The sequence below is a fragment of the Panthera onca genome, chromosome B1 (genome assembly GCF_046562875.1).
Source record: "Panthera onca isolate mPanOnc1 chromosome B1, mPanOnc1 haplotype 2, whole genome shotgun sequence".
Classification (NCBI taxonomy): domain Eukaryota; kingdom Metazoa; phylum Chordata; class Mammalia; order Carnivora; family Felidae; genus Panthera; species Panthera onca.
The window spans coordinates 130,940,255-130,963,433 of NC_138342.1; the positions used below are offsets into that span (position 1 = coordinate 130,940,255).

The 23,179-nt window shown below is 41.9% G+C and overlaps 1 protein-coding gene across 2 annotated transcripts in view; it reads left to right on the plus strand.

Moving 5' to 3' along the window:
• TMEM131L (transmembrane 131 like) overlaps positions 1-23,179 on the plus strand; it is a 169,434-nt gene that overhangs the window by 7,805 nt on the left and 138,450 nt on the right. For both annotated transcript variants that reach the window (XM_078445675.2, XM_078445676.2), the window contains exon 3: positions 1,583-1,626. In XM_078445675.2, coding sequence (XP_078301801.2) covers positions 1,583-1,626 — 44 coding nt within the window. The remainder of the gene's footprint in view (positions 1-1,582; positions 1,627-23,179) is intronic.

The following is a 23,179-nucleotide window of genomic DNA, read 5'->3' on the forward strand; positions in this document are numbered from 1 at the left end:
CTTCACTGACTGAGCCACCCAGGTGCCCCTGGAGGCAGCAGTCTTAAACAGAGGAAGAAGCCCTGTGTGTGGTAGTAATGGAGGCCTGGGGTGCTGAAAGTATGGGCTGATTTGCTGGCAGAAGGGATGGAGAAGAAAGGACAGGTCTGTACCCTATTTCAGATGAGTGGGTAGGTCTTTATGCCTGGAGGCGAAGGAAGGAGAGCAGTTTAAGATGACCTTAAGGTTTGCCATGAGTCAAGGAGGATGTTGGTATCCTTGACAGAAAGAGGCGCGTTAGAACAGAAACCACTTGGCAGGGGCCCCTGATGTTGATAAGTAAGTGTTGGTTGTAACTATTTCTGGGGAGACAAAATGCATATGTCCTGGAGGCATTTGCCAGTAGGGCTGAAGCTGTAAATGAATCCATCCTCCAAGTATTGTGGAGTATTTGCCATCTGTTGGCCATGGCTTGGTGCAGTGCTCACCAGAATCTCAGGAGTCTTGCTCTCGGGGAAGATAGGCATTCCCTGAGTATCCACACGTGTGATTGAATGAGGCATGGGGGCTGGCACTGGGGATTTGGGCCCTATGGTTCGAATTGGTGTAGGGAGTCTGGGCCCAGGAGGACTGGCAGTGACAGGGAGGAAGAGGGCAATGAGGCAGTAAGTGCTGAGAGCCAAGGGTTAGAGAGAAGCTGGAGGACCAGGAAGGCTTGGTATTCCTGAAGCCAGCAATGGTGAGCTTCGGGAAAGAATGGTCAAGATAGAGTCCGTCAGGCAGATTACATGTAGTATCTAATCCGATCTGCCCTTGTGTTTTGGTTTCACGTGCCTTTTCTTTTTACCCTCTTGTTATATGACATGTAGTTAGATTTTAGCCTGGTAAGTCTGGGAGAGGATTTTGGAAGTGCTTTTGAGTGTGATGTTTATACTATTTATAAAATTGATCAGCCTTTTTTATGTTGATGTCAAGATACGTCGGATATCCATTTGGGGGATTGCGAGCTAACCGATCCATTTCCTATATTGTTAAACTTTATTTTGTGTGACTTTTGTGTAACTTAAATGTTTTTTTGTTTTAAATGTTTATTTATTTTTGAGAGAGAGAGAGAGAGACAGAGCATGAGCGGGGGAGGGGCAGAGAGAGAGAGGGAGACAGAATCTGAAGCAGGCTCCAGGCTCTGAGCTGTCAGGACAGAGCCTGATGTGGGGCTCGAACTCACAAACTGTGAGATCATGACCTGAGCCGAAGTCAGACGCTTAACCGACTGAGCCACCCAGGTGTCCCTGTGTAACTTAAATGTTAAAAGGCTCTTGGAGAGAAGAGATGTCAAACTAATTTTGAGATTATGTAGGTTGTGGTTTTAAATGAGGATCTTTACATAAAATATCTAAGGGATCACTTGGCTGTTTATGGCTTTTAGTGGTGTCATTACTAGTGTTATTCTTTCAGTAGATACTGAATGCCTGCTGTGTATCAGGCACTGTTTTTAGATATTCGTTACAAGGTTATTACCTGTGTTTAATTTGAAGAACTGTTTCTTTTGGAGATTTTTGTGTTATTTTGAAATAACTGTTAAACCATGTTCTTTTATCAATAGGGTGATTCTGAAGAGGATATGGAGGAACATTCTCAAGAGCAGAGGTAAGAAAAACAACAGGAGCAAATACCTGCATGCTGAATATTGCTGCTCACTTTGGATGCTGTCAAAGTCTTGGTATATGTACAGCTATGTTTATGTGTTTGACATATCTGTAATATACCTTTCTCTTTGGCATTTGGGGTATCTATACTCTCTGATAATTCATATGACTTTGTTTTAAAATAAGGTTGTATAGAAAGCTGTTAGAAATACCCCCCTGCCCCCCCACCCCACACATACTCTCACATGCACTCTCAACTTCACATTTTTCGTGGCATGCTTATGCTGTCCTCTTGCTCACAAATATCTGTTGAGCATCAGGCACAGTGCTGAGTGGTGGGCATAAAACAGTGAACAAAACCTGTGTTGCATATAGCGGTGTAGTCAGACATTACTGTAAATAAAACAAAATATTGCAGTTATAACTACCAAGAATTAGATTGCTATAGTATAATGAAGAAGAAGGGGTGGTCAGGTGAGGCCCCTCTTAGGAGGTTACATTTAAGCTGAAGTCTGGAGGATGTGGAGGAATGGCCGTGCAGCAAACAGAGGGAACGTACCATAGGCAGTGGGAATGGCAGGTGCAAAGGCCCTGAGGTAGGAAGCACTGGCAGCATTCCAGGAACTTGGAGAAGGCCTGGGTGGTTTGTGGGATAGTGAGGTGAGGTAGGACCCTAGAAAACACATTACGGAGGTTGGGTTTTGTTTTTTTAAGGGTGGTATGGTTTGTTGAAGGATTTAAAGCAGGGGCTAGCAAATTGAAAGGTGTAAATTACATTTTTAAGAGAATACTTTGGTCGTGGTACAGTCTCGGTCACTTGTCAAACTGAGATGTCTGGTCCCTTGGAGGTGCATGGAGACTCTAAGTGGTACCTGGGCACAGGGATAACTTCCAGGGAATCAGCTTTTAGATCCCACTGTCCTATAGTCTCCTGAAATTGATCTGAGGTTGTGAGTTATCCTTTTTCACCTCTTCTTTTGTAATCTCTCTTCTCCACTTTACAAAAGAAAGGCATACTTCTTACCCAGCCCCAGTCTTACGAGTACTTCATCTTGGGCAATCAGAGGTGTGGCTTTGAAATGCTGATATTGGTTAGGAGAAGCAGTTAACTCTGATTAGATGACAAATTCTTTTGTAACTCTGGTGGCTTTTGAATCTTTCAACAAAATTTAAGGACATAATCAAATTGGCAGTTGATAGATGATCAAAATTAGTTTTTTTAATGTTTATTTTTGAGAGAGAGAGACAGAAAGAGTATGAGTGGGGGAGGGCAGAGAGAGAAGGAGACACAGAATCTGAAGCAGGCCCCAGGCTCCGAGCTGTCAGCACAGAGCCCAAGGTGGGGCTCGAACCCACAAGCCGCAAGATCATGACCTGAGCCGAAGTCGGACACTTAACCAACTGAGCCCCCCAGGTGCCCCAAAAGTTATTTTTAATCATAGATCACTGTGATTTTTGGATAAACACTGAGGGTGTTTAGAGAATATAGGGACAGTGCTATAACAATGCTCCTTCCATTCACATCTGTTTATGTAAACAAGCTTTTTTAGTGCTTATATTAAATATAATATTTACATGAACCAATGATAGGGGGTAAGACACTCATCCATTTCATTAAAGGATGCATTTTCAGTAAATTTGTTTCTTTATGTTTAATTTCCTATCAAAATTTATAAAATTTGTTGATCAGTTTTGTACTAGTAAAAATTGTAATGGTAATTCAGAAGAAAAAAATATTTAACATTTGAACCCTGTGGTCACAGGAATGTTTTTTAAAAAGCCTATTTCAATGTATACCCATAGTTTTGTTGCACAAGTATTTGAACATAAAGATGTATGTATTAGGTTAAAATCCTTGGAGGGAATATCCAGCTATTCAGGAATGCTTATAGATGTGTTTTTAAAAAATGGGCGATGATAGGGCTCCTGGCTGGCTCAGTTGGTAGAGCGTGCGACTCTTGATCTTGGGGTCATGAGTTTGAGGCCCACGTTGGGTGTAGGGATTACTTAAAAAAATGGATGATGATGGATTTCATTGCAGTGGTATTTAGATTCCGTTGAATATATTTTAAGAAGTGATTGTGAGTTTATTAAAGATGCCATCATTTATAATATACCAGAGATTTACATTCTTTGTGACCATTTAAATTCATTGTATAAAATTAAAAAAAATTTTTTTTCAACGTTTTTTATTTATTTTTGGGACAGAGAGAGACAGAGCATGAACGGGGGAGGGGCAGAGAGAGAGGGAGACACAGAATCGGAAACAGGCTCCAGGCTCCGAGCCATCAGCCCAGAGCCTGATGCGGGGCTCGAACTCACGGACCGCGAGATCGTGACCTGGCTGAAGTCGGACGCTTAACCGACTGCGCCACCCAGGCGCCCCCATTGTATAAAATTTTAAATGGAGGATAAATATATGGGGCAGAGTTCAGAGTTTGTCACAATCCTCTGTTAGAGTGTGTGGAATTAAGAAAAGGTGCAGGATGCTGGCAGTTGTTCAGACGAGGCTGGTGGGAGTGGCAATGAAGGGACGTGGAAAGTTCTGAGATGAATTTTGGGAGTGGAACAGATTCATTGCTCTGTCAGTGGTGGAGAGTGAGGGAAAGAGAAGTATGTCATGGAGGGCTTCTAAAATTTGGCTTGAGCATCTGGAGGGATGGGAAAGGAATTAGGGGGAGGGAAATCAGGAACTCTGGTTGGTTGTCTCATCGGAATGTCAGACTTGGTATGACAAGTCTGGAGATGGCAGGGAGGCAGTTGATGCTGTGAGTCCGGAGCATGGAAGGCCTGGGCAGCATCTCCGGGGGTGGGTGCATCCAGCCTGTTACTCGGGCCTTAGCCTTTGTTCTCCTGTTTTGTAGATTGCTTCGGTTCTCTCCTTTCCTCTCAGTGGGAGCTGGTTTTTTTTCGTCAGTTTTCTGTCAGACCTTAAGGTATTAGTAGATTTTATCCCTGTTGGTCTTTTGACATAGTGTCAGGTTGCTGTGAAGGTGTGTGGGGAGAGAGAATTGTAGCAGTGATTTAGAACAGTGGCTTTCGGGCTTTTTGACAGTGACTCCTGGTAAGAGATGCATTTTACATCAAGATTACCTACCTGCCCATAGGCATATATGTGGATGTATGAATGTGTATGCACATGGTTTATTTATCAAATAGTGCTTGCCTTTACCACCTAGGACATACTCTTTTCTATTTTAAATTTTTTTACTGTGATAAAATATACATTACACTTACCATTTTAACCATTTTTTAAAATTTATTTTTGAGAGACAGAGAAAGAGAGAATGAGCAGGGGAGGGGCAGAGAGAGAGAGAGGGGGGACAGAGGATCCAAAACAGGCTTTGCACTGACAGCAGTGAGCTGGACGTGGGGCTCGAACTTGAAAACCATGAGACCGTGACCTGAGCCAAAGTCGGACGCTCAACCAACCGAGCCATCCAGGCATCCCCCGTTTTAACCATTTTTATTTTTATTAAAAAAAATTTTTTTTTTAACGTTTATTTATTTTTGAGACAGAGAAAGACAGAGCATGAACGGGGGAGGGGCAGAGAGAGAGGGAGACACAGAATCGGAAGCAGGCTCCAGGCTCTGAGCCATCAGCCCAGAGCCCGACGCGGGGCTCGAACTCACGGACCACGAGATCGTGACCCGGGCTGAAGTCGGACACTTAACCGACTAAACCACCCAGGCGCCCCACCGTTTTAACCATTTTTAAATGTCAGTTCTGTGGCATTCAGTACTTTCACATTGTTGTGCAACCAATCACTACCACCCATCCATAGAATTTTTTTAGTCCATCTTATTTCATGGAAAAAAAAAAATGCTGTTTGCCACGACTGGATTGATTAAAAAATTTCTTAATCATGATTCACATTTCGATCAGCCCTGATTTATATATTTTAATCTTCTCGATATAAAATATTCTAGTATTTTGCTGTCATGTTATCCATAGTTGCCTTCCTTTTAACTTGACTTCCAAACTTCCAAGCCTCTTCCTCTTTGTTTCTTCTGGCCTTTTTTTTTTTTTTTTTTTTTGCTTAGAATTTGTTCCTTATGTGTAAAGATAACATCATGACATGGGTTGGATGGTGCTATTAGAAAACTTTCTTTGTGTCCATTTTCTGAAAATGTAGGTTCTCGAGTCCTTGGCAAGAATTCCCTCTGTAAGTGTGATGTCATGTGGTATGTAAATGAGTCACCTAAGTACTTAGTATTCACTTACCTTTACTGCACAGTTGGAGATTTTTTTTTAAGTTTATTTACTTCGAGAGGGAGAGAGCGCAGGAGGGGCAGAGAGATGGGGAGAGAATTCCAAGCAGGCTCTGTGCTGCCAGCGCAAAGCCTGACGTGGGGCTCGATCTCCTGAACTGTGAGATCATGACCTGAGCCGAGATTAAGAGTTGGACGCTTAACTGAGCCAGCCAGGTGCCCCTGGGAATTTTTTTTAATGAAAAATTTAATACCTCCAAAGCTCATATAATGTCTTGCTACAGTTGAAACAGACCTTTGGCTTTAGGATAGATGTAGATTTACAGAAAAGCTGTGAAGATGGCAGAGTATTCCTGTATACCCCTCATGCAGTTTATCCTACAGTTAACATCTTCCATTACTGTGGCACGTTTGTCACAACTAAGAAACCAGCATTGCTACATTACCATGCACTAAACTCCACACTATTTGAACGTCACAAATTTTTCCCTGGTGTCATTTCTCTGTCCAGGATCCCACATTACTTTTAGTTGTCATGTCTCCTTAGGACCTCTTGATTGTGACAGTTTGTCAGACCTCCCTTGTTTTTGAAATCTTAACAGTTTGGAGGAGTACTGCTCAGGTATTTTGTAAAATATCCCTCGGTTTGGGGTTGCCTGATGTTTTTCCTCTTTGTTAGACTGGGGTTATTATGCGTTTTGGGGAGGAAGGCCACAGCTATACATTGGTATTCTCATCACATATTGAGGATATCTGCTATCAGCATGGCTTATCACTTTGATGTTGACCTTAATCACCTGGCTAACTCTTTTCTTTCCATCTTTCCATGCTACACTCTTTGGAGATAAGTCATTAAATGGAATTAAGCTCCACCTGCATAAATTATTTGGACTTCTTCTTTATGGGAAATTTGCTTATTTTCTCTCATTCATTCAGTCATTTATATCAGTATATGGACTTATGGATATTAATTTATACTTTGGGTTGTAATCTAATATTTGATTTGCTCTGCTAGGTTAATGTCCTTTATCCTAAATCTTATTTATGAAGTTATTACTACCTCTTTACACATTTTTCAAACATTTTTGAGATTTTTGTTTTAATTACTACCCCACAAGGCCAATTCTCAATGATATTAAGTTGGACTTGAAGTCAGTAGAGTCAGTACTTACGAATTCTACAACATGAATGCCTCGTCTCTGAGAGCACTCACATAGAGGAGTCTTTCTTGGGACTCAAGAGAGAAGAGAGTTTCAAGAGAGATTTGACCATAAAATAGAATCTCCAGATGTCCCAAGAAAAGTGTAGGTGGCACTGACATCTGTCCCCGGTGAGAATCTAGATAGAGGAGGAGGGCTCTGTGTTTCACTCTCCAGATGGCCCAGGGCAGGGCCCGAAGCAGACCACCATTAATCCTGGGGCGGAGGGTTCTGGAGTAGCCAGCCTGTGATCTCAAACAGAGTTTGGGAAAGCTTTCAGGGAAATTGGCCTCACTGAAGATTTTGTTTGTATTAACTTGACTTAATCTTCTATGAATGCTATGTAATTATATTTGGTTGAATGCCAGAAAAGCAATATTTGAAAGACTTTCTTGCCTCTTGCCTCTGCGTCCCCATTTTTCTCCGGGGTGTTCTCAAATATCAGCAGTAATCAGTTTCTTTGCTGAGAGAGAGAGGTTGCGGTTGGGACTGAAGCAATGAGAGCAAGTGAGACTGGACTTCAGCTCTTGCTGGAATTGAATGCTCTCTGGGAAGGTTGTCTGGCTCTGTACACAGCTCCCATAAGCCCTGTTGGGGTATAATTTGTTAGAATGTGAAAAGTGTGAGCATCGCCGAGGTGAACAGTATAGTACGTCAGCTTCTAAAAATTGTTATATAAAAATCATCAGTACCGACTGGTCAGGTACAGCGTCTGTGGAAGTTGTCATTGTGTTGTGTGTTTTTAATGTGTTTTTATATGATCAGTAACAGCAGCAAAATGTGTTCTCCTGAAGTAGTTTAACATCAGTTAAAGGCAGATCCTTGAAGTCAGAACGTGCAGAAAGTCTTGTTAACCTTTCAGCAACATACTGAAAGATATAATTGCAGACAAAAACGACTTAATCATTAGGGAAACTTCTTTTGGCAGTCAAGGGGATTTCAGAGCCCCCACAGGGAATGGAACTGCTTTTCACTTTTCTTTGTTCTCCTTTAGAAGTTGAAAGCTGTGTTTCCAGCGCAACCTCAAAGTTCCTCACCTGTTGACAGGATCATAGCTTTTTAACCTTTGTGTGCCTCCTCAGGGTTCCCTTGTGGGCCTGCTTCTCTCTCCCTCTGCCGTTTCCCCAGGTGATCTCACCTGTTCTCTTGGGTCTTATGTAGAAAGAACTTGCACTTAGATTGTACCTTCGAGCCAGGGGTCTCACCTGCCCAGTTGCCCACAGAGAGCTCCCTTTAGCTTTCAGGTGCTGCTAACCTAGTGTGTCTGGAACTGAGCTCTTGGGCTCGGGTCCTTCTCAGCCCTTCCCCCGCTGCTGCACCGTGCATTCATTTGCATAAGCCAGAAACCAGGATGGCCCCCCACCCCCCCCGAATCCTTCATACTCCCCACCTAGTAGATGATCATCAGGTATGGCTGCATCTTCTTCAGATGGTCTGCTGCCTCCATTTTATAGCTACCCAGGTTTGTTCTTCGTCTTCCTCCCTGCATAATGTATCCAAGTCATACATCCTTTCCTACCATTCCTCTTGCAAACAACCTTACCTTCATGATGAAGTGCAGAAGACCTGAGCATGGTGTAGAAGGCCTTGGGTGATCTAGGCCCTGCTCACCTCTTCAGCCTTCCTGCCCCTGCTTCTCACTTCCCCTCTTGCACTTGGGCTCATGCTCTCTCTCTTTTCTCTGGCTAACCTGCCCACGTGACCAACTCCACATGGCACACGATGACACTTCTCCTAGCACAGGGCTCATCCCTGTTTTAAAATTGCCTGTCCCAGGATTGTCCTGAGTCTCATTTGACTGATTCCTCAGCACCTAACCTAGTACCTAACTAACACTTGGGTGAAGACCTGCCAAATGAAGGGATGTAAGCTCCTATTTTTAAATTTAAGTCTTTTAGATTGATTGCTTATAATGTTCCACATGTTCTTCATATCCAAGCCCACAAGTTATATTTGCCATTGAAGTCCAAGGACTGGTATTAGTATTAGAGGTTGTGGTTTTTAAATTAGGTTATTGCAGTTGGTGTGTTTTTTAAAAGAGAATGGGTGATTAGCTCTATCTCTGTGTGCCCTGTTGAGACCTTCTACACGGTCATGTGGGCCCTGGGAGGGCTGTGGAATGAATGCATTTAGTGATCATCTTCATGGCCGTAACAGTGTAAAGTGAATTTTCTTTGACTGTAATAGATCTCATAATTTAGATATCCTTAGAATACAAGGTTTTAAACAGGGTTCTTGGCATATATTAAAATTGTTTTCAAGTCACAAAAACCTTGTTTGTTTTTTTTTAGGTTGTGAAACTTTTAGCAAAACTTTTGAAACTTATTTATATAATTATTTAGCTCTCAAGTGGAATTAGAAAAATAGTCTAATAGGATCAGTATCCAAATTCAGATTTTCATTGAAATTATTACTTCCTCTAAAAAAATTATTATTTTCCCTAGATTTATCTTACAGACTCCAGAGTGATCAGGCTTGTGCTAATTTATATCTTTATATCAAAAAAGATATTTGAACCAATTTTAATAATTCCAGGTGTATTTTGAAGAGTTAGTCTAGAATAAAAATAAGCAAAACATTTCATTAATGTTCACATTCCTGAAACAATAAAGTGGAATTGAAGTCTGGAGAGCCTGGGTATGGCCCGTAAACATGGCATATCCAGTGCCGGAAACTTGGTGTTCGTTCGTTACTTTAGGAAGGATTGCTTTAGGACAAGTGCCTTAATTCAACATTCAAAGGCTGACTCTTGGCTGGCCTCATTCCATATGCCACTGGGTGGCTTGTCTGATTATTGCTACCTGTCACAAACATTTAACAGTAACCTAACTCTGTGGAGTCTGTTCAGTCAGGTGTGCATCCTGCAGTAAGAGCTAGGCAGATTCAACAGCCTAGCTGTTGGAATGACAATGTGGTTACTTAAAAGTACATAGAAGATTTATAAGGGGCTTATTTCAGGCCAGAGCGAAGGTACCACCATGAGGAAGAGAGAGACTTGAGTGTTTTGCCATTGGGAACTCAGCTTCTTTCTTCAAGAAAGCTTATAGCGACAGAGTTAGAGATGAGCTGACATTGTGATTGTCTTGGGCTTCTTTTATGTAGTGAGAATTGTGCTTTGGGTTGCTCTTTAACCCATTCATCTTGATGGGGTGATGAAAAATAAAAGTCCTTTTTAGACGGATCCCAATACATTGGCAGCAGTAGTGATTAATTCTACGAAGGCATTCTGGATGTGTTGTGACGCCAAACTTCTTACTGCTTAAGAGGGCGGCAAAGCTTGGGGTTTCAAGGTTCAGAACAGAAATATAATTTCCCAAGGCAGTATTCTCTGTCTAGGAACACAAGTGTTAAGATAATGGGGTCTCCCAGGAGCTTGTTACTCTAATTTCAAATGAATTGTCATCAAATTATTCGTTTGTTGTTACAGTCTTCCACATGTGAAATATGACTCTAGAGTAATAGTGATTCCCACCCCTCCTCCAATAAATGTAACAAAAGAATGTTGCCGCTTTACAAATAATTAACTGCGGAAATCTGGATGGTATTTCACAGATGTTGTGCTCAATAAAGATGTTTTTCAGAACCGTTGTTTTTGAATTGTCTTTGCAACTAATTTATAAATGATATAAGGGAAGTCTTACTTGTTTATTATAGTCTTTCCCCATGTTTTCCCCCAAGTAGTGGGGATATAGTTTTTAAAAATTTGCTATGAACATGAAAATTCTTCGGAAAAAAATTTTAATTTATTGAGAATTTGAAGTTATTTAATTTTTTTTGAAGTTATTTAAAAATTACTCACTGATTGTTCCTTTGTTCCCTCCAAAAATTTTTTAGTAAAATGTTTGTTTCAGGAAGATAGCCATATTTACCTCATGGCATTATTTTCTCTACTACACACATACATATCCCAGTTTGAGAAACATGGTTTTAGCATCATACTTGCTTTTTCCCTCACACCAATTCCTTTTATTTTTAACCAGTTTGTTCATATATTTCAATCAGAAGACGTGGCTCTGGATGGTATGTGGTTGTTGGGCTAAAACTAAACTCATCTATTAATAAACTATAGGGACTATACCAAATTAAAAAGCTTCTGTGCAGCAAAGAAGAACCGTGACCAAAACAAAAAGGCATGGAATGGGAGAAGATATTTGCAAATGATAGATCTAATAAAGGGTTAGTATCCAAAATATATAAAGAACTTATACAACCCACACCTCCAAAATGAATAATCCAATAAAAAATGGGCAGAAGACATGAACAGACATTTTTCCAAAGATACACAGATGACCAACAGACACATGAAAAGATGCTCGACATCACTCATCATCAGGAAAATGGAAAACAAAACCATAATAGGATCCACCTTACACCTGTCCCAATGGTTAAAAAAACATAAGAAACAACAAGTGTTGGTAAGGATGTGGAGAAAAAGGAATCCTCATGCACTGTTGATGGGAATGTAAACTGGTGCAGCCACTGTGGAAAACAATATGAAGGTTCCTCAAAAAATTAAAATGAAATACTATATGATCCAGTAATTCCAGTACTGGATATTTACCCAAGAAAATGGAAAACACTAGTTTGAAAAGATATATACATCCCTATGTTTGTTGCAGTGTTATTTATAATAGCCAGGATATAGAAGCAATCCAAGTGTCCATTGATAAATGAGTAGATAAAGAAGAGGTGATGTATACATACGATGGAATATTATCTAGCCATAAAAAAGAGTGGAATCTTCCCATATGTGACATGGAAGAATCTAGAAGGTATTATACTAAGTGAAAGAAATCAAACAGAGAAAGACAAATACCATGTGATTTCTCTTACACGTGGAATCAAAAAAAACAAATGAACAAATGAGAAAACCAGACTCTTAATTACAGGGAACAAACAGGTGTTTGCCAGAGGGGAGGTGGGTGGGGAGATGGATGAAATAGGTGAGAGGGATTAAGAGGTACAAACTTCGAGTTATAAAATAAGTCATGGAGATGAAAACTATAGCATAGGGAATAAAGTCAATAATATTGTGATAATACTGTATGATGACAGGTGGTGACTGTACTTATGGTGATGAGTACTGAGTAATGTATAGAATTGTCAAGTCACTGTGTTGTACATCTGACACTAATATAACATATGCCAACTATATTTCAGTAATTTTTTAAACTTCAAAAAATATTAATCCCCCATCCCCCCCAAAACTAAACTTCTATAGGAAAGATGAATTGCCACCTGTGAAATATCCAAAGAAACCCACTGCTGCATTTGAGGTCGTTCCTGGAGAACAGCGTCAGTAAAAGCAAAGACATTGTGTGTGCCTCTTACATTAAGCATTGTGAAAATGTACATAGTAAATAATTCATATTGATGTTATGCCTTGTACATTGTTGACTTTTAGGGTTGTACTACTTTGTGGATGTTGGGCTCCTTTAGCTGCCACTAAATTATTGATAATAGGTGAAGTCCAGTTTGAATAACAATCCCTTGTCCCAGTTGATTGCTATGACAGATGTATGTCGTATGAAGTTTTGGTGAGGTAATTCCTCTGGGATCACGATTGGTCTATATCTCTTAAAATCAGGCCGTGCTAATCCAGTCAATCCATTAAAAATTAGACTGAAGTAGTTGCCCTTGTATTATACTTCATAGTTTACAAAGTATTTTTATATGCATCGTCCTTAGGTAATCAGGGATTCCCATTTTGTAGATGAGGAAACAGGTTCAAAAAGGTAAAACAGTTTAAGATTACAGGGCTATGAAGGGGCAGAACAGGCACACAGTCCGAGGTGTCCTCTCTCTAGATCTACTTGTTGTCTACCTTTTATCTAAAGTGATACGGAAAATAGAAAACCATTTTCCCAGTTAGCCTGCTCTGTGTAGAAAGAGACCAAATCTAAGATTGGTATGTGGAAGCAACTGAATTCTTCAGTAAGAATTCTGAATTCTTTGGTATTCTATGGTTCCTAGCAATCCCCTGAAGTAAATGAGCATGGCTTTGTAAGAAAGACCGAGAGTTGGGACTTCAGTGTAGTAACACTTCACTGTGTCCTAGAGAGCTTCTTGCGTTTTCTAAGTGTTGCTCATCCCCTGATACTGGGTTGCATAGCTTTTGATGAAATAACTGGAAAATCTAAATCCAGAATTTTAGGGTTACTTTGTGGAACACATACCACTGTAACGTGTCCTCAGAGGTTGTCTTTAGTTCTTGGATGGACATATTACCCTGTTTGCTTTGCTTTGCGATTAGATATTTTCAGCTTCAAGTAACAGAAAACCCTGACTCAACCAGTTCAAACAATGAAGGACGTGTTATATCACAAGAAGCCCGGAGGCTGGGTGGTTCTGGGCTGGTTTACTCATCAGGTGAGCGTCAGCACCAGGCACCCGGGTCCTTCCAACTCTCTGTTCAGCAGGTTCAGTGTGCTGCCCAGCTCCCTTCAAGGTTGCAGGAGGACTGAGGCTTCGCTGCCTGGTGTCCTCCCACCGGAACAACCAAAGGCAGGTTAAAAGAACCTTCATCCTGTGTCTCTTTCTCAGGAGAGCCCCTCAGCGCACCTCCCCTTATATCTCCCAGGTCAAAAATGGTCCAGAGTCACCTGGAACTACTCCTGGCTTAGGGACCGATGGGACTACCTGGTTTGCTTTGCAGGGGAGTTCACCCAGCTGCCAGGGAGTGGCGCTTACTGACCACTCGGGGGCTGTACCTGTGTGGGAGAAGGGGATGGACAGTGGGAAGGCCAGCAGCAGTGCCTGTTGAGCCCGGCTCAGGGCTTGTTCTGAGTGAGGAAGGACAAGTCTAGGGCAGTGTTTCTCCAAAGAATAGTCCCGGGACCAGCAGAATCAGCACCGCCTGGGAACCTGTTAGACCGGTTCTCAGAGCCCACCCTGGGCCTACTGAATCGGAAGCTCCAGGGGAGGGGACTGTGATCTGTTTTAACAAGCCCTCCAGGTGATTCTGATGCATGTTCAAGTTTGAGAACCATCGGTCCAGGGTAAGGCATCTGAGGAAGAACATGTCAAAATTCACTTTGGTTGAAGATTAAATAATTAACAGCAGAAATGGTCTTGTTGGTAAAACATTGGGTTGGAAGTTGGGAGACAGTTGCTTTTTTTTTTTTTTTTTTTCCCCAGCGCTGCTCACTGTCACTGGCCCAAGAGTTTAGCAAACTTAGGGTATATACATATTCTTTTCAGATGCTATCAAGTTTCAGCCAGTTGCTCTAATTTTTCTACAAGAGTTCTGTCATGGTTTTGGGGCTAAGGGTGGAGTTGCAGGTTGAGCTTTAGTGCCTACCTGTTGGGGGTCTGCCGTGGCCTGGCATGCCTGGTAAACAGGTGGGTTAGGCCACTGCAGGTCAGCTTCCAGGGGAGAACTGAGGAACTTTCTCGGGGATAATTCATTCATTATAAGGGAAGTGAGTCTGGCAGAAAACCTTGGCCCAGTAACAAAAAGTCTCAGTTATTGGATGGGAGAGGCCAGTCACAGTACAGGGTGGTGTGTGTATTCAGATCTGCCTCCTGGCCCAGCTCCCTCTGGGCACGTGGCTGTGTGTGTGAGAGAGTGAGAGTGTGTGAGTCTGTAGTGGGGGGCGGGGGTGTTGGGGCGTGAGGAAGGATATTACTTAAGTAAAAACTGAAAGAAGTGTTCTAAAAATTCTGTGAGAAACTGGGGTGGGCGGAAGCAGAACAGGCACCGCCCACAGGGAAGGGAACTTCCCCATCCTGCCTGGACGCCCCCCACCCCCACCTGGGTCACGGATGCTTGGACAGGAGCAGGATGGTGCTCAGGGTGGGAGCTGGAAAGAAGGAAGAAAGTCGGGACAAGGGCCCAGATAGCTTAGCCTGTCATGTGACACTTTAAGAGAGAGAGAGCTTCCCCAACCAAACCACAGACTGGGGATTCCCTGCAGTTCTTTGATGGTGCAGTGGGAGTATTTGCCAGCTGAGGGGGCAGGATGGAGAAATGCAAGAGGAAGAAACCCAAGTTCAAGTGCAGTGTATTCCCTTTTCCTAGGGCTGCCACAACAAAGTACTCCAAACTGGGTGGCTTAAAACAACAAATTTATTCTCTCTCAGCTCGGGAGGGTAGAAGTCTGAAAGCAAGGTGTCAGAAGGACCACCTTCCCTCTGAAACCTGTTGGAGAATCTTCCTTGCCTCTTTGCTTCTGCTGGCTTGCTGGTAACCTTTGGGGTTCCTTGGCTTGTAGCTATGTCATTCTAGTCTCTGCCTTTGTCATCACACAACATTCTCCCTGTGTCTCTCCGTGTCTTCACGTGGCCGTCTTCTTAGAGGGACACCAGTTGAGTTATACGAGAAGCCCACTCTGTTGTAGCCTGATCTTAACTGTGTCTGCAAGGCCCTTTTTCTAAAGAAGGTCACATTCTTTATGTGGTACATAAAGAAGGTACATAAAGAAGGTACAGTGGGTTAGGGTTTCAGTATATCATTTTCTACCTTTAATGACTCTATGTTATTTACACATGATCATTGGGAACAAGTATTTTCTCTTACGGATTTTTTTTTTTCTTGTGGGAAATGAGTGGGAAGATGGACAAGTATTTCAGTATATACTAAAGCTTAACAGACAGACAAAGCCTTGAAATTGAACCACACTCCTTTGATTAGAATTCAGAAAAATGTAGTTACTAAGACTGTAGCCATGTTCGCAGTGTTGTGTTTGTGGGTGTAAGTGCCTTAAACTTGTTTCCTTACCAGTTAAACTTTGCAGATGAGTACTTGTGGGTTTTCTCACAAGCTGAAGCAGATCCCTGTGAGTCGTTTATTGGTTTGGTGCTGTTTCCTGGAAATGCTCGGGTCAAGATTAGCCCCTTTGTGCTTCCATGTATTTTAATTGCAATTAGCCAGGTGTATAATATTGTTCACTGTAAGGAGTAGCTCTGTTATTGTGAGCTTTTTTAATACTTCGCCCATCAGTCTGCTTTCAGGTGGATGAATGTCACATCCAAATTGCCTGTTAGTTTGACTTTCATGTAACTTAATTAGCAGATTCATGTTTTGGGAAAGCCTGATCTGTGATCTTGAAATTGGTTACGGTTGGTGTAATTCGTGGGTAATTGGGCGCCTTCACGGTGACTCCTCTAGTCCTTAGAGGGCTGGGGTGGTTTGTGGTTGAAATGGGAGAGAGGGAGAAAGAAAGCACTGGCTCCCGATGCCTTAATCTTTTAATCCATTTAACCTGGGTAGTCAGTTCAGGCTTTATTTTAATTTGAAAGTATGCTTAGGTAGTTGGGAAGGGGTTTCATTAACTCACCACATTTAGACCATAATTAAGGGAGGAAGGTTATCCCTAATTGCCTAAATTTCTTAAAGGCCCATTAAAGTTATGTTGCTCCTTATTGGAAACTGAGATTCTAGATTGAAAAAAAAAAAAAATGAGGCCAAATCCAAACCAAACAGGCACGACAAAACCATGTCCCAGTTCAGAGATGTTTCATGGGCATGGTCCTCGTGAGTTCTGAAATGTATTTGTGGCACATGGAAGAGGGTTTATGGACACACAGATACCAGGTAACCTGGTTTCTTGCTGAGTTCAAAATCTGTCACTTGAGTGCACGATATATATGTTTTCTTATTTCTGCTTTTGAATTGGGGATAAATGGGGAAACTGGAGAAGGAGATGCTCCAGGAGACCTGCACACCTGTAATATTGACTAATAAAAGAGAAGGAGGAGTAGACAGGAAGTAAGTAGAACAGGAAACCGGTGAAGAAAGGGAGAATTTAGAGTCTGGATGGCAGGCATTTCTTGTCTACACACCCATCTTTAGGGATTTTGATCAGGTAGATAATCCTATGAAATTAAGTCACCGGCGTTTTGTATTATTTTCTCAATGGTCCATGTCCGTTTTCTGTCACTCTGTAATCATTCAGGTGGTTAGTAAAAATCATTTTTACTCCTGTAAGTCTGTTTAGAGACAACTTGAAGTATTTTTTCCCATTAGTCATTTTATTCCAATTTGTATGGTTTGTGCATTTATTTTTTTAGCATAATACTTTTTAAAAAAGTTTATTTAAGTAGTCTCTACACCTGGCCTGGGGCTCAAACTCAAGACCCTGAGATCAAGAGTAACATGCTGTTCCGACTGAGCCAGCCAGGCGCCCCAACGTAGTACTTTTTTTTAAGGTTTCTTTTGGTTTTCCAAGTAAAGACTTTTAGTATCCAAAGGTATTTAAGCTATTACAATATTAGTTTTCTACATTTATATAACTTTTGGAGTATTTTTCTTGTAATGTCTAGTTTTGGATGTATTTGGCAGCACTCGGCACATGTGATTTCTGCCATAAAATAGAAACCTGATTAAGAGACTTACTGTACTTGCGTACTTATTATAGGAAATAAATCTTTAGTTTTTAATTAAAAAAAATTTTTTTTAGTTTATTTATTTTTTGAGAGAGAGGGAGCAAGGGAGGGAGGGAGAGAGAGAATCTCAAGCAGGTTCTGCACTGTCAGCACAGAGCCCAACGAGGGGCTTGATCTCACGAATCCGGATATCATGACCTGAGCCAAAATCAAGTCAGCCATTTAACCGATTGAGCCACACCCAGGCGCCCCTAGCTTTTAATTTTTATATACATTGAAACCTAAAATTTTCATAGAAATTGAAGCCCTGAAATGTTAAGTCTGTTCTGGCCTTCATGGAGGGGGGCTGAGAGGGACAGGCTGACTTGAGCATTTTACCTCATGCCACTGCACATGGAGTTGCCAGGCTGCCCCTGGAGTCACATCCTTCCCAGAGGGGGGCGTCTTACTCACATTTGTACAAAAGCACCATATGGGAAAGTCCTGAACTGAACTCTTCTTGCTATGGTTTTATTATACTGAGCATGTATTCCTTTTGTAGCCTAAAAACTTCATTTAGAAATTAAAATGCTGATTGTTAAAACCAAGTATGCTTTCACAGACTGGGTTTTCTACGCAGTTGCTAACACACCACACTCTTTAGTTTAAAGCACATGGCTGTGTGTTCTCATTTGCTGCGAATAAGGTCGTAGAACAGATCTCATCTGGAAAACGGGGGTAATGAAACCAAGATTCTGGGTGTAGAAACATTTATTGAACATTGAACATTTCCAGTTATTTTTAGAAGTTCTAGCTTGCTTAATTCGTCGGAACCACCAGAGAGAAAATAGGCTTATCTCTATTTTATCTTGACTCTTGAGAACCATGCCTCTTAAAGCGTCAGTTCTTGCTGCAACTGAGAGGTGTCGGAGCTGAGACCGGAGTCCAGAGATCAAGCCACCAGACTTTGAATTTCTCACATTCACAGGTGTTATGTCAGTTGAAATGATTAGAAAATTCTTACTTGCTTTCATTTCTTCCTTTATTTTCTTTCTATTCTGAGTAGAACAAGAAAAGATAGAATAGTACCATGTAGTTACCTATATTGAAATGTTAATTCATGTAAGCTGGGAAAAGGCAGTATGGAGTTCTGGAAACTTTGACCTAAAAGATGATTAAAACGACTGGCTTTGGGGGTACCTGGGTGGCTCAGTCGGTTAAGCGTCCGACTTCAACTCAGGTCACGATCTCTCGGTCCGTGAGTTCGAGCCCCGCATCGGGCTCTGGGCTGATGGCTCAGAGCCTGGAGCCTGCTTCAGATTCTGTGTCTCCCTCTCTCTCTGCCCCTCCTCCGTTCATGCTCTCTCTCTGTCTCAAAAATAAATAAGTGTTAAAAAAAAAAAAATTTAAAACAACTGGCTTTTATAAAAATAAATAATTTAGCTCAAGGAGGCTGGTGAAAACATCCATGATGATGGTAACTTATAATTAACACGTTGGTTTGATTGTAGAGAATTCTTAATAATTAAATGCCTAGTACTAAAATATTTTTCTCTTGAGTTCACCTGGATTAAAAATAGAGGGAGCTTGTTGAAAATTTGAATTTTTGCTCACTCTTGTCTGAATCATTACATTTTCCAAATTAATGATGCTTCAACTGGAGAGCTCTTCAACAACTATTGTGAATCTATATTACATAATAAATATGCGTAAAACTTTGCCTAAATCATTGTCAGAGTCTCAAGGTTATGCATAAAATATCTCAAACTTACCATAGTGGACCCGGGGAAGATGAATATTCTGCTGTAATTAGTGATTAAAAGGCAATATACTGGTAATAGGAAACTGGCATTGCCTAGTTACTAGAAAGCCCCTGAAGCATACTGGTTAACTACTAGGTTATAAATATGGGCTCTACTCACAAGGAATATATAGTTTTAAGAGAATACATGACTTTGGCGACACATGAAGTAATATGTGTTTATGAGCCAAGTTTTTAGTTGAGCTCTTTTTACTTGCATCTTTTCTGGCTTCATCTGATGTTGGGTTAAGGATGGGGGTAGAGTGGAAAGAACAGAAGAGAAAGTGGGTCAATGGTGGGTAACTGGAAGAGTGGGGGGGGGGGGTGGGCAGCAGGCCGAGGTTAGGAGGAGACAGACACCCGGACAGAAGTAGGGACAGGAAGTTAAAGAAATGGGCCAAGGTCAGGAACCTGAAGTGGTTGTGGGCAGGGCTGTGAAATAAGATGGTGGGACACAGGCGGATATGGTAATGTTTACCTGGGGTAGGGTATTTTTTTCCAGCCTCAAGGTAGTATAGTCAGTGGCTAAATGATGTGCTTGGAGCCAGACCACCATGGTTTGAATCTGACTTCCTACTTATTAGCTGGCCACTTTTGGCAATTTGCCAAAACTCTCTGTGTCTTGGTTTCCCTTCTTTAAAACATGGGTATTATTAACAGTACCTCCTATGGAGTTTGTTATAAGAAGTGTATAAATGCGTGGAAGGTGTTCGGACAGCGCCACACCTGTAGGTGCTTCCACATGACCTGCTGTGAGATTGAGAAGGCTGTCATCCTTTTAGCGGTGGCTGCCACGCAGCATCAGGAAACGCCTATCTGGCCGACACCCTTCCCTGGCTTCCAGGGGAGAATACTTTTTTCAGGTATTGTTGCATTTGAGAATCTGGAACTAGTGGGAATAAGGCCCTGGGCTCGGGGTGTGAACCCTGTCTCTGTAGCTTACTAGCAGTGTGAATTGAGCCTCTGTTCTCTCATCTGCAAAATTGGGACGATAGTAGCACCTACCTCACAAGATTGTGTGAGGATTAATTAAAGAGGTTACATGTAAAAGATACTCTGAAGAGTGGAAAATGCAGTTGGCAGTGCATATCAAAATGTGGGTGTGCTTTAAAGATACTATACTCTTTAAAAAGAGTTTCCTGGGGCACCTGGATGGCTCAGTTGGTTAAGTGTGCAACTTGGGCTCAGGTCATGATCTCGTGGTTCGTGAATTCGAGCCCCACATCAGGCTCTCGTTGTCAGCTCAGAGCCTGCTTTGGATGTTACGGTCCGCACCCACCCCCCACCCCTCCCCTGCTCTCTCTTTCTCTCTCTCAAAAATAAACAAACATTAAAAAAAAAGTTTTCTAAGGAAACAGTAGAATAAGTTCACAAAAATGTACTTAAAACAATGTCCATCTAATTTATATTGGGAAAAAAATTGTAACCAACCCAATTTATATTGGGAGGGAATTAGAAACAACTTATATGTCCAACAGTATATCCATGTACATAATGGTATAGTAAAGTATTTGAGAAAGATGTTTATGATACTGAATTTTTTGATAGAAAAAAATGACAGACAGATGTTAACTAGACTTAATGTGATCATTTTGCAATGTGTACAAATACCAAATCATTGTCTACCTGAAACTAATATAATGTTATATGTCAGTTTTACTTCAATAAGAAAAAAAAGCTTTTAGTGAAAGGTACTAATGTTGACCAGGTCTGTGCCAGGCTCTATGATAGAGTTCCCCAAATATTGCTTTGTTTTGCCCTTAAAACATGCTGCTCAGAGCATGGGAATAGCCGTACGATACTGCACAAACAAGCAGAGTTACTTGGGCATTCTGGGAGAGTGCCCTTGACAGTGTTCACTGTTTTCATTTGGTAGTGAAATGGTATTTGTATTTTCATTTTTTTGTTTATTTTTAATTTTTAAAGTTTATTTTAAAAGAGAGAGAGCGTGAGTGAGCATGGGAGGAGCAGAGAGAGAGAGAGAGAGAGAGAGAGAGAGAGAGAGGGAGAATCCCAGGCAGGCTCTGCACTGTCAGCGCAGAGCCTGATGCAGGGCTCGAACCCATGAACTGTGAGATCATGACGTGAGCCAAAACCAGGAGTCGGATGCTCAACTGACTGAGCCACCCAGGTGCCCCATGTTATTTTTATTTTTGCTTATTAAGCTATAAGGTACATATTAAAAATAAGACATCTTGAATTAGGGACGCTCACAATAAAGAGGGAAACGGATAAAGAAATATCTAACTATAATTCTTGATAAACTCCCAAGTGCTGGGAGCCAGCAAAATCCCCTTTTGCTAAGGTGGTTTTTGTCCACTTGAGGACCGTGCTTAATAAAGTAGTCTCTCCTGAAGAGTGGGAAGTTGTTTTCTTGCCAGTGAGGAGCGATTCTGGGGCGGGGAAAAGGACAAAAGGGAAGAGCGGTTACAGGAGTTTGGGATTGTGGGGCTGGAGTTGTCAGAGGGGCTGTAATGGAGCTGACGGCAGTGGGCTGAATAGGCCATATTCTAGACCCAGCTCTGAGACAGGGGTGCTGGGAGCACAGCGTGAGGGGGGGAATGCTCTGCTGAGTGTTTTTACCCACTAGTTGCTCAATCCTGGGGAGGGGTGAGAGGGTCCTAGGAGACTGAGAAGTAGCCACTTAGTGAGCAAGTACGAAACTGCCTCAGCATGTTAACAGGGTGGCTCTACAGGTGCTTAGGGAGTGGATGTCAGCCCCAGCCGGGAAAGAAGTCGAGACGAATTCCTGGAGTGCCAGCAAGGCCTTTGAATGCCAAGCCAGCTTCACTGCAGGGTGGTGTAACTGAAAATCAGAAAGGCGGCCGGTTGAAGAGAATCCCATTCAGAGTGAGAGTAGCAAAATAGATTAGGCTATAGATTTAATGGATAGAAGTTCTTTTAGAAAGGATTGACTAGTAGCTTGCCCAGGCATTACTTCAGAAGACTGGCCAAAACTACAGTTTCAAAAAACGAAACACAAGATTTTAAATCACTGAACACTTTATTTAGGAAGAATTTTCTGTGGAAGCCTAGTGTATAAAGGATAAATACAGTGGAGATGGGGAGACCTATTGGGCCAAAGGGATATTTACCTTTCAAGAACCCCCCCTCCCCCCCATCCACCAATCTTATTATTTAGCTGGGGCGGCCATGCATGGTAGGGAAGATTAACCCTAACCCCTACACCAGAGACACATTTCCATCTAAGTCAGTCCCCTTTGCATAGATGTGTGTGTAGTACGACCACGACAGTGTCATGGTTGTTCCCTCAATTTTGCCAGTGACTAATTTAGGGTTGGATGTTTATGAAGATGGCTTAACATTTTTTTCATGTTTATTTTATTTTTGAGAGCGAGAATGTGCACACATGCATGCGAGGGGGGGAGGGGCAGAGGGAGAGAGAGAATCCCAAGCAGGCTCCAAGCTGTCAGCACAGAGCCCGACACAGGGCTCGAACTCATGAACCATGAGATCATGACCTGAGCCAGAATCAAGAGTTGGATGCCTAGCCAACTGAGCCACCCGGGTGCCCCTGTGAAGACAGTTTTGAAGGTAATGTTGCTTGAGGACTTTGGGGAAAGTTTTCCTCACCTCAGTACCAGTGAGGACATCATGCTGAGGAGATGGCAAGGTGGGAAGGTTCCACAACTGTGATGACATCATGGAGCTACTGGACCAACCTGCCCTGGAGCCGTCTAGGACTTTGAGTCATGGGAGTCAATGAGAGAACTAGTCTTACTTACCTTGTTCAGAGTCAGGCCTCATGCAGTGTGAAGCTGAAAACATCCTGTTACACCAGTGTTTTAGGCACTCCCATCTGGCCCTTGAGAGAGACCTGTGTCTCTAACCCAGTTTAAAGCTTTTTGCTCCATAGAATCATCTACCTAGAGAATTAATTTTACTAAATTAGGTCTCATATGTTATTCATATTTTCAAAGACTTATTTTTATTAAGTTTATTTATTTTGAGAGAGAGAGAGAGCGAGCATGAACAGGGTAGGGACAGTGAGAGAGAATCTCAAGCAGGCTCTACGC